At 44.8% G+C, this 12636-nt stretch overlaps 1 protein-coding gene across 2 annotated transcripts in view; it reads right to left on the reverse strand.

Annotated features, from left to right (window-relative positions):
• The window catches only part of heatr6 (HEAT repeat containing 6), a 132038-nt gene that overhangs the window by 68215 nt on the left and 51187 nt on the right, over window positions 1-12636 (reverse strand). For both annotated transcript variants that reach the window (XM_055657517.1, XM_055657518.1), the window contains exon 5: window positions 3730-3844. In XM_055657517.1, coding sequence (XP_055513492.1) covers window positions 3730-3844 — 115 coding nt within the window. The remainder of the gene's footprint in view (window positions 1-3729; window positions 3845-12636) is intronic.

Here is a 12636-nt window from a genome sequence, read left to right on the forward strand (position 1 = left end):
CTGGAGGTATACGTCTTCACACTTCTGCACCTCTTACCTGATGGGGGAGAGAAGAGGGAGTGACCGGGGTGAGACTGGTCTTTGAGAAGAGGGAGTGACCGGGGTGAGACTGGTCTTTGATTATGCTAGTGGCCTTGCCGAGGCAGCATGAAGTGTAGATGGAGTCAATGGAAGGGAGGTTGGTTTGAGTGATCTAGGGTTGAGTTGAGTTGATCTTGCGGTCTTAGATGGAGCTGTTCCCAAACGTTTACAAACTGTAGCTGGTTACACCTCTGTTGCAGCACAACTAATCTATTCTTCACAGGTTTTGAAAGATGAATTGATTGAAAGATGCAGCATGGAAATAGGTCCTTCAGCCTACCGAGTGTAGAGCTGAGGAGCTACAAGGCGCTGGTCAGGCCGCATTTGGAATATTGTGAGCAATTTTAGGCAGCATATCTGAGGAAGGATGTGCTGGCTCTGGAGAAGGTCCAGAGGAGATTTACAAGAATGATACCAGGAATGAGTAGGTTAACATATGATGAGCGTTTGATGGCACTGGGCCTGTACTCGGTGGAGTTTAGAAGAATGAGCGGGGACATTGAAACATACAGAATAGTGAAAGGCTTCGATAGAATGGATGAGGAGAGGATGTTTCCACTAGTAGGAGAGTCTAGGACTAGAGGTAATAGCCTCAGAATTAAATGATGTTCTTTTAGGAAGGTGATGTGGAGGAATTTCTTTAGTCAGAGGGTGGTGAATCTGTGAAGGCCGTCAGTGGATATATTTAAGGCAGAGATAGATAGATTTTTGATTGGTACAGGTGTCAGAAGTTATGGGGAGAAGGCAGGAGAATGGGGTTAGGAGGGAGAGATTGATTAGTCATGATTGAATGGCGGAGCAGACTTGATTGGCCAAATGGCTTAATTCTGCTCCTATCACATGATGTTATGAGTCCTCACCAACCATCGATCACCCCTTCACACACTGAATCAATGTAATTCCACTTTCTCATCCACTACCTACACACTGGGGGGTAATATTTACAGCGGCCATTTACCCTACAAACCTATACGTCTTTGGAAACCAGAGCATCCGGAGGAAACCCACACAGTCACAGGGAGAACGTGCAAACTCCACACACACAGCACCCGAGGTCAGGATTGAACCTGGGTCTCTGGCGCTGAGGCAGCAGCTCTACCAGCTGCCCCACTGTGCCACAGGTATCCTGAAAGTTTGGAAATTGGACAAAAGATGTCACGAGCACCACTGCATTCATCTCAGACGGTCTTATATTTAATTGTAGAATGACCCATTAATTAAGGCATAACTTAACTCGTCACCATTTTAACACAGGTCAGTCTCACTGCTCGAAATGAGTTACTATTACAGTCAACCCATATTGCTGTAAAAATATTTCATATCAAATTCCAGTTAAAGTCCTTGTGCATATCGACAGACAGATGATACACTTTGGAAGATTATTAATACAGAGAAAGCTTTTCATCGCATCTTGGGTACTTCCCTCAATCTATGAGAACAGAAACATTGTGAACTGTTTGCTGAGTAGAGGTGAAATCAGAGCAACGGAGTCAACTCAGAAGACGCCTGGCTGTTGATATTGTAAATCTAAGGTGCTGCAACATTGCCATGACCCAGGATTTCTCACATCTCAGCAAATCACCAAAAAGACAATGAATGGAAGTCAGACAGAAATGCTGGAGAAACTCAGCGGGTGCGGCAGGATCTATGGAGCGAAGGAAATAGGCAACGTTTCAGGCCGAAACCAAGGGTTTCGGCCCGAAACGTTGCCTATTTCCTTCGGAGTCTGAAGAAGGGTTTCAGCCCGAAACGTTGCCTATTTCCTTCGCTCCTTAGATGCTGCCTCACCCGCTGAGTTTCTCCAGCGTTTTTGTCTACCTTCGATTTTCTAGCATCTGCAGTTCCTTCTTAAACATGAATGGAAGTCACGTAGCTTTCTATAAAATGGTGGTAATGACAGCAGAATTAACAAAAATGCTACGCATTCATAAGTACTAGGAGCAGAATTAAGCCAACTGTGCCAGCGTGCCATCCCATTACTTTTACATACATTTTTAAAAAGAAAATCAGAGCAACAAGCTTAATTTTCTGTAATTTAGGACTTGCGACTGATAGGTGCTGAATATAACTCACAGCTAGCAATACACATTGCACGGATTAAGAATCATTATTTGGTGGTGCGCACTTTCTAACTTCTGCAACTTCAGCTGGATAGGAGCAGGGTGAGGAAGGAATGACCAGGTTGGGACAAGTCTTTGATTAGTGGCTGCTTGGCTGTGGCAGCGTGAAGTGTGTTTAGGGTCACAGGTGGGAAGTCTAGTCTGGTTATAAGTGATAGGAGTAGAATTAGGCTATTCGGCCCATCAAGTCGACTCTGCCATTCAATCGTGGCTGATCTATCTTTCCCTCTTAACCCTATCCTCCTGCCTACTCCCCATAACTCCTGACACCCGCAGTAATCAAAATGTGATGTGCGTGATGGGCTTGGCAACCTTTCAAGTGTATCTTAGTGGTGGAAACAATAATAAAATGTAAGAAACAATACCTGCCATAATGGGAAGACATTCATTTGAAGCCTTCTATTTAACCAGGTGAGAAACCCTGCCTTGTTTAAGTGTTATCATCATGCTAAAGGTAGTTTCAAGGCAATATGGACAAGTGGGTGGGGAGGAAGTGGGCAGATGGAATGTAATATGGAGAGAAGACATCCATTTGGTGCACATAACAAATCTGTCATAAGTCACTGTGTTCAAGAAGGAACTGCAGATGCTGGAAGGTCGAAGGTACACAAAAATGCTGGAGAAACTCAGCGGGTGCAGCAGCATCTATGGAGCAAAGGAAATAGGCGACGTTTCGGGCCGAAACCCTTCTACAGTCTGAAGAAGTGTTTTGGCCCGAAACTTCGCCTATAGATGCTGCTGCACCCGCTGAGTTTCTCCAGCATTTTTGTGTACCCGTCATAAGTCATTGACTGTCCACATACAGGTTAGACAAGCAATTAAGAAGGTAAATAGTATGTTACCCTTTACTACGGAGGGTTTGAATACAGAAATAAGCACACCTCATTGCAATTGTCTAGGGCCTTGGTGAGATGGCACCTGGAGTACCATTTACAATTTTGGTCTTCTTATGAACTTGCCACAGGGAGAGTTTAGCACATAGTGTTTAAGGATCTAGAAACCTATATCTTCTATACATCCTCTCTCATCTCCATCCAGGGACACCAGCAGTCCTTCCAGGTGAGGCAGAGGTTCATGTGCACCTCCTCTAACCTCATCTACTGCATCTAGTGTTCCTGATGTGGCCTGCTGTACATCGGCGAGGCCAAGCGTAGACTCAGTAACCGCGTCACTGAACACTCGCTCGGTCATCTAGTTGCTCAACATTTTAATTCCTCTTCCCATCCTATACTGACATTTCTGTCCTGGACCTCCTCCAATGCCAGAGGGAGGCCATAGGCAAACTGGAGGAACAACTCTTTATTTGTGTTCATTCAAAGAGATTAACAGATCTCTGAACTTGTAAGGGAATCAGAGGGTGTGGGGAATCTATTGCCGCTGAGGTAACCCGGCCTTGACCTTAATAAAAGGCATCGCTTGAAGGGATGATGGCCTACTCCTGCTCCTATGTTTTGTCCTACACAAATGCCAACTAATACAACTTAAACATAAATACATAATTGAATCTTAAAACATACGACTTGTTTACCTTACAAACTGTAACATCATCAACATCAGGAGTCTTTGGGTTCCTCAATACATTCAAAAACGTCTGCAGAGACACTACTTTGTACTGTTCCTCCAGGTAAGCCTGTCCAGGTACACTATCAACAAGTGATGGAAGAAAATTGTAAAGATTATTGCTGGGGTGTGGATCTTCTGAATGTTTTGTTCCTAGAACATAGAACAGTACAGCACAGGAAGAGGCCTTTCAGCACACAATGTCTGTGCCAAACATGATGCCAAGACCAGCTTGCACATAATTCATATTCTTGCATATTCGCGTGCCTATCCAAACGTCTTTTAAATACTTAATGTTTAAGAAGGAACTGCAGATGCTGGAAAATCGAAGATAGACAAAACTGCTGGAGAAACTCAGCGGGTGAGGCAGCATCTATGGAGCGAAGGAAATAGGCAACGTTTCGTGCCGAAACCTTCTTCAGACGAAGAAGAAGAAGAAGAAGAAGGGTTTCGGCCCAAAATGTTGCCTATTTCCTTTGCTTCATAGATGCTGCCGCACCCGTTGAGTTACTCCAGCATTTTTGTCTACCGTCTTTTAAATACTACTGTCACATCTGCGTCCACCACCACCTCTGGCTGTGTGCTTCAGGCACCTACCACCCTGTGGGAAAGCATCTTCTTTAAACTTTACCCCTCGCACTTTAAAGTTTTATCCTTTACTATTTCCATCCTGGAAAAAAGGTTCTGACTGTCTACCCTATCTATGGGTCTCACAATTTTATATACTTCTATCAGGTCACCTTGCAACCTCCGGCATCCCAAAGAAAACAATCAACGTCAAACCAAACTCTCCTTGTAGCTAAAACCCCCTAATCCAGGCATCATTGTGGTACCCTCTCCAAAGCCTCCACAACCTTCCTATATTGGGGCAACCAAACTGCATGCAATACTCCAAATGCAGCCTAACCAAAGCCCTATAAACCTATATCATGACTTTCGGATACCTATGGGCCTGTCCCACTTAGGCAATTTTTTCGTAGTCATAGCAGGTCACCGAAAAACCGGTGACTGGACCCCCCCTACGACACTGTCCAAGACAATGTCTACAATAACCTACCACCTGGTCGACATCAAGCTACGGCAAGCTACCAACAACCGGCGACCCATTAGGACGACCACACCTACGACAACCTACGTCGGCCACAACTGAAGACAACTGAAGACAATTCAGTCGCCGATACCCGTCGCCAGTTGACGTAGGTTGGAATTCACCAAAGTCAGCACCGGTGACAACCTACGACACCTGGCAACAACCTGCGTCACCCGGCGACAGCACCAACGTCAGGCTACGATCCTTGGCATGAAGCCCACGGGCGCCGACCATCACCGAAAAGTTTTGAACATTTCAACATCCAGTGGCGACCAGAAAAAAGGTACAACTCTTTGGGCGACTGAGGAGACCATACAGGCGACACCCCGGCGACCATGTGGCAACAGCCTGTAGTCGCCTAAAAAAATCTAAGTGGGACGGGCCCATTATACTTGATTTCCTGCCAAATACAGGCAAGCATATTCCATCCCTTCTTTACCACTCTATCTACTTGTGTTGCCTTTTTCATTACTATAATAAAGCTAGTGCAATTAAAGTTTATTCCTTTTTCATTAAAGTAAGAGAACTCTTCAACAATGGTTATATTATGATTGCGTTTTTGACATAGTAGTTTGAAGTGAATCAGCTAAGGCTGTAGTATTGGTGAGAGGCTTGGAGATGGGTTGGGTTAGTATCTGAGGCAGCACTATTGTCCATCTGATTTCTGGACTATCACATAAGCAAAACTAAGCTTAACGTCACCTACAACCATCCTTTAAACACAACACTCCCTTCCCCATCAACAAAAAATGCAGAGGGTGAAATCACCCTCCACCATCAGTGCAGCGAGGCCCAGTAAATGTGCAGGACAAATTACCAACAGTTTTTCCTAAATCAACATGGATGCAACAGCCAAAAAGGCATACCATGACTCTACTTCCTCAAAGGCTAAGGAAGTTCAGCATGTCTTCAATAACTCTTTCCAAACCACTACAGATGTGCCATAGAAACATCCTATTGGAATGCATCACAGCTTTCTTTTGGCAATATAGTTGAATGTAGCCCAGGCCATCACACAGACCAAAGATCGACACAAAATGGTGGAGTAACTCAGATGGTCAGACAGCATAGAAACATAGAGTGCGAGAGTAGACCACCAGGTCCGTCGAGCCCGCACCGCCATTCGCTCATGGCTGAACACTAAACAGACACACTTACCCACAAACAGTAGACACAAGACACAGAACACAAGACACTACCCTCCCCTTTATACCGCTATCACCCCTCTCCACCCCAAGAACCTCGTGATCTCCTGGGGGAGGCAAAAAACCGGATAAAAACCCAGGTCCAATTCGGGAAAAAAAATCCGGGAAATTCCTCTCCGACCCCAATCCAGGCGATCGACACTTGTCCAGGAGATCACTCAGGTCTTACTATACTAACCATACCTAGGTCCATATCCCTGCCCTCTCCCCGTAGCCCCTTATCCCCTTGGCAGCTAAAAAACCATCTATTTTAGTCTTAAATATATTTAAAGTTTCTGCTTCCACTGCTCCCTGGGGCAGTGAATTCCATAAATTAACCACCCTCTGGGTGAAGAAGTTCTTCCTCATCTCAGTTTTAAAAGAGCCCCCCCTTATTCTGCAACTATGTCCCCTAGTTCTAGTTTCCCCGATCATCGGGAACATCCTCGGTGCATCCACCCGATCAAGGCCCCTCACGATCTTCAGCATCTCTGACAAAGTGGACCATCCTCCCCACTATCGACACAGTTATAGTCAAGGACCTTTTTCACCCAGTCATAGAGTGATACAGTGTGGAACAGGCCCACACCGGCCAACATGTCCCAACTACACTACGCATTTGGCACATATCCCTCCAAATCCATCCCATCCACGTAGGTCATTTGAATGAGCAGATGCAAGGCAGATGCAGTATAATGTGGATAAATGTGAGGTTATCCACTTTGCTGGCAAGAACAGGAAGGCAGGTTATTATCTGAATGGTGTCAGGTGATGAAAAGGGGTAGTACAATGATCCCTGGGTGTCTTTGTACATCAGTCACTGAAAGTAAGCATGCAGGTACAGCAGGCAGCGAAGAAAGCTAATGGTATGTTGGCCTTCATAATGAGAGGAGTTGAGTATAGGAGCAAAGTGGTCCTTCTGCAGTTATACAGGGTCCTGGTGAGACCACACCTGGAGTATTGTGTACAGTTTTAGTCCCCTAATTTGAGGAAGGACATTCTTGCTATTGAGGGGGTGCAGCGTAGGTTCACGAGGTTAATTCCCAGGATGGCGGGACTGTTATATGATGAAAGAATGGAGCGACTGGGCTTATATTCACTGGAATTTAGAAGGATGAGAGGATATCTTATAGAAACATATACAATTGTTAAGGGATTGGACACGCTAGATGCAGGAAACATGTTCCCGATGTTGGGGGAGTCCTGAACCAGGGGCCACAGTTTAAGAATAAGGGGTAGGCCATTTAAAACTGAGATGAGGAAAAACCTTTTCACCCAGAGAGTTGTGAATTTGTGGAATTCTCTGGCTCAGAAGGCAGTGGAGGCCGATTCATTGGATGCATTCAAAAGAGAGTTAGATAGAGCTCTTAGGGCTATCAAAATTAAGGGATATGGGGAGAAGGCAGGAACGGGGTACTGATTGTGGATGATCAGCCATGATCACATTGAATGACGGTGCTAGCTCAAAGGGCAGAATGGCCTACTCCTGCACCTATTGTCTATGTATCTATGATATATTTTTCTCTCATATTTTTCTTTTTACATTACCTGTTGTACACTTTACACTGCCTGTCATACTTGCGTATCATCTGATTCTCCTTAGAAACATAAAAAATAGGTGCAGGAGGAAGCCATTTGCCCCTTCGAGCCTGCACCGCCGTTCATTGTGATTATGGCTCTTCATCCACAATCAGTAACCCATGCCTGCCTTCTCCCCGTAACCCTTGATTCCGCTAGCCCCTAGAGCTCTATCTAACTCTCTTTTAAATTCATCCAGTGAATTAGCCTACACTGCCTTCTGTGGAAGAGAAGGCAGTGGAGGCCAAATTCATCCACAAATTCACAACTCTCTGGGTGAAAAAGTTTTTCTCATCTCGTTAGTATAGTATGATTTGACTGGGCAGTATGCAACCACAATGATAAACCAATGCCATTGGCAATACCTCTCCAACCACTCGCATAGGAAAACCTGCCCATTCCAGGCAACCTGCTATTCTTTCTCTGCACTACTTCCAGGGCATTTACACCCTTTCTTAAATAAAGACAGTTATACAAAGTGCCCCTGATATTATCTCTACAATGTCCTATATAACTGAGGCATAACCCCCTTGCTCATTATCCAATTCCCCAAGCAATATACAAGAATCTTCTTTTCGCTTTTCTTTTACAATGGTGGCGCGTCGGTAGAGTTGCTGCCTTACAGCGCTGTGCCAGAGATCCGGGTTCAATCTGCACGGAATTTCTACATTCTCTCCCGTGACCTGCATGGGTTTTCCCCGAGAACGTCAGTTTCCTCCCTCACTCCAAAGATGTACAGGTTTGTAGGTTAATTAGCTGGGTATAAATGTAACAATCGTCCCCAGTGTAGGAGATTGTTAATGTGCGGGGATCGCTGGTCGGTGCGGACTCCGTGTGCGCCGGAGGGCCTGTTTCCGCGCTGTGGCTCAAAAGTAAACTAAACTACTTCCATCTCGTCTTCAGCGACTTGCGAATAGCACGCTAGGATAGCTAACACTCTCTGCATATCAGACCTATGCAATTGCTCACCAGTTAGATAATATGATTTTGTTAGTCTTCTTTCCAAAATGAACAATTCTGCAGTTCCTTCCTACACAAATTTCACATTTTCCCACATTATATTTTACTCCTCTTGCCCATCTTTGCCAACTCAGTGTAACCTTTTTAATGTCTTCTTCACAACTTACTTTCTTATCTACCTTGGTGCCATTAGACATGTTAACAACCATGCCTTTGGTTTCTATCCAAGTTTAGTTTAGTTTAGAGATAGAACGCAAAAACAGGCCCTTCCGCCCACCGGGTCACACCAACCCCGCACACTAAGACTACCCTACACACACGAGGGAAATCTATATTTATACCAAGCCAATTATCCTGCTTTGAAAAAAGTGAGTCCAGGAGTCGACAACATCGCCCGCGTGCCCCGGAACTGGCTGCAGTTCCCATATCCCTCGCTTCCCCGGGACTGGGAGAGACAAAGACACAGAGAGACACAGAGAGAGAGAGAGACAGAGAGAGAGAGAGAGACAGAGAGAGAGACAGAGAGAGAGAGAGAGAGAGAGAGAGACAGAGAGAGAGAGAGAGAGAGAGCAGAGAGAGAGAGAGAGAGAGAGAGAGAGAGAGACAGAGAGAGAGACAGAGAGAGATCCCCGCACAACATCCAAATTCCAATTAAAATCTGGCTTAATATATTTGACAGTATAATCCAGCCTATTGCGCTTTATGGTAGTGAAGTATGGGGTCACCATAGTTATAGTAAATGGGAAAAACATACAACGGAGGCCCTGCATGCGGAATTTTGTTGGAACATCCTCCGTATCCAAAGGAAAACACCAACAAACGCATGTAGGGCGGAACTAGGCAGATACCCACTGATAATAAATATCCAGAAAAGAGCACTACATTTTTGGAATCACCTTAAATCTAGCCCCCCAGATATCCTCCAGTTTAAAGCCCTTCAAACACAAGAGGGGAACCCAGAAAAGAGCTCCCTGTCAGTTGGTACTGAGACTAACTACCCCTATTCAGTTAAACCCTATCCAGTTAAACCCTGACCGGCCTCAGATCAATACTGACCCCCAATCACCAGTTAGAGTGAACCAAATTATCAAACAATGTAAAGAAACGTATTTGGAACATTGGGATAAAGAAACTAAAAGCCAAAGCAGATTAGAATGTTACGATTATAAATTGGCAGACTACCTCTCAACTGTTAGAGACATAGAGCAGAGACAGACCCTCACCAAATACAGGTTAAGTGACCACTATTTGGCAATTGAAAAAGGAAGACAGAAGAGATTCTGGCAACCAAGAGAAAACAGAATATGCAGCCACTGTTTGACAGATGAGGTTGAAACAGAGGTGCACTTCCTCCTAAAATGCAAAAAATTTGACAAAACAAGGAAAGCATACTTTGACAAACTCAGTGTGGCAACCCCTGATTTTAAAGAACTAGATGATACGTCAAAACTAAGAATAATCCTTGGCGAAGGAAATACGGCACATCTTGGTGCACAATACGTAACAGCATGCCATAACCTGAGAGATGGTGAATGACAAACATGCACATATGTACGCACACACTAATTGATATTAACTAACAGTAAGAAATTAACATTGAATTGCTAAACTTGCTATTGTGTTGAGCTGCTTACAGCGCAAGAACGTGTATGTACAGGGACATATCTATCCATGCACTGTAGACTTGTATTTATACTTATGCATTTTAAATATGTATGTCATGTTTTATACTTTGGCAATATAACAATGTTTTTTTATCATGCCAATAAAATTTTTTTGAAAAGAGAATTGAATTGAGAGAGAGAGACAGAGAGAGAGAGAGGGGGAGAGAGAGACAGAGAGAGAGAGAGAGAGAGAGAGAGAGAGAGAGAGAGAGAGAGAGAGAGACAGAGAGACAGAGAGACAGACAGAGAGAGACAGAGACAGAGAGAGAGAGACAGAGACAGACAGAGACAGACAGAGAGAGAGAGGAGAGAGACGGAGAGAGACGGAGGCCGAGAGAGAGGTGGAGAGAGAGTAGAGGGGAGAAAGGGGGGGAGAGAGGGGGAGAGAGAGAGAGGGGGAGAGAGAGGGGGGAGAGAGAGGGGGAGAGAGGGGGGAGAGAGAGAGAGAGTTGCTGGCATGATCCCCCCCTCCTCCCCCTCCCCGCAGCTCCTGCCCTTTGTGCAGCCCAGGTCGTGCTGACCTGGGCCAGACTCCCCACTGTGAAAGGAAACTCCCCCCCCAGAGAGGCGCTGTAGATAGGAAGCAATTGGGATGGACGGATATTGCTGATGTGCCCGCTATAACTGAGTAAAAGGTGAAGCGATCACTCAGCAAAACTAGTTGTTTTCAAATACAACATTATTTTTTAACAGCTGAAAATGTATTTTTGTTACTATAGCTAAAAATACCAAAGGCTGTTTGTTACATTGTTTAAGGGAGTATCATTGCACAAGTGTCGATAGAAGCGGTTGCTTGTGAATTTCGATGGCCTCCTGCAGTGCAACTAGCAGCCGGTATTCTTCAAGAGGCAGTGGTGTGTGATTATGGTGGGGGAACTCAATCCACTATAGCCTGACATTTTCACATGCCCATTTTAGCTGTTTTGTTTTATTCACCCTGGTCATCCCAGGTCAACAGGCTTTTATTGGCATATCTTTCATTTTCGTGGAAGATACCTAGAGTGCACTTGAACCATCTCTTCCTTAAAGGCTAGCTTGGTTCCGTTACTTTTAATTTACCCAGTCCTATTAATTTACCCCGTTGAGACTGTCCCTTCTCCAGCTGACTATTTTTTACCTTTTCAGTCCAACAATTTTCATACCTATTCTAAACGTTATGATACGATGATCTACCGCTGCGCCAACATGCCACCCGGCTCAGTAAATCTGCTCAGTAGAAAACACCTTTCAAATTCTGCATCAGACAACACATATTTCAGCAGGGACTATAGGCCTGCAGTTGTCAAGGAGCAACATCAAAATGTAATCATAACTTGAAACAAAACAGAAATAATGTGTTTGATATGTCCAGGTTACAAACCAATAGTATGAACATTGAATTCTCCCATTTTAGGTAACTAACCTAAAACAACCGTTTCCCTTTCACTGCCAACATCTCTTCCTCTGGCCTCACATTCCGTGCCTCTTCTCTCCTTTGCCTTTGTCCACCCATTCAACAGTTAAACCACAACCATCTGTTCTGAGAGACTTCCGAGGACAGCACACTGGTGTAGTTGGTAGAGCTGCTGCCTCACAGCACCAGAGACCTGGGTTTGTTCCTGACTTTGACTGCTGTATGGGTGGCGTTTGTACATTCGTCCTGTGACCACATGGGTTTCCTCGTGGTGCTGTGGTTTCCTCCCACATCCTGAAGACAAGCAGGTTTGTAGGTTAATTGGCCCTCTGTAAATTACCCCCTAGTGTGTAGAGAATGGATGAGTATGTGGAATAACATAGAACTAGTGCAAAATGGCAATGGATGGTCAGTGTGGACATGATGTAGAAACAAAGAGCAGCTGATGCTGATTTACACCAAAGATAGAAATAAAGTGTATGAGTAACTCAACGGATCAAGCATCATCTCTGGAGATACTGTCTGACCCATTGAGTTACTCCAGCACTTTGTGTCCATCGTCAGGGTGGATTTGGTGGGCCGAAGAACCTGTTTCCACGGTGTATCTGTAAACAAAACAAAACTCAGGTATATGTCTGAGATAACTTTCAAAATGCATTGTGTCCAGCCTGATCATCAGATGGAATATTGCATTTTGACAGGTTGAAACAGTGCATGGGAGGGACATAAACAATTTCATTCTTTAGTTTTCAATTTAGAGTTACGGAGCAGAAAAAAGCTCTAAGGCCCACCAAGTCCACACCGACCATCGACCCCTGTACACTAACTCGATCCTACACACTAGGAATAGTTTTCAATTTTTACCAAAACCAATTAACCTGCAAACCTGTAGGTCTTTGGAGTGCGGGAGAAATCCGGAGCACCCGGAGAAAACCCATGCGGTCAAGAGGAGAACATACAAACTCCGTACAGTCAGCAGCCGTAGTCAGGGTCAAACCCGCATCTC

The sequence above is a fragment of the Leucoraja erinacea genome, chromosome 28 (genome assembly GCF_028641065.1).
Source record: "Leucoraja erinacea ecotype New England chromosome 28, Leri_hhj_1, whole genome shotgun sequence".
Classification (NCBI taxonomy): domain Eukaryota; kingdom Metazoa; phylum Chordata; class Chondrichthyes; order Rajiformes; family Rajidae; genus Leucoraja; species Leucoraja erinaceus.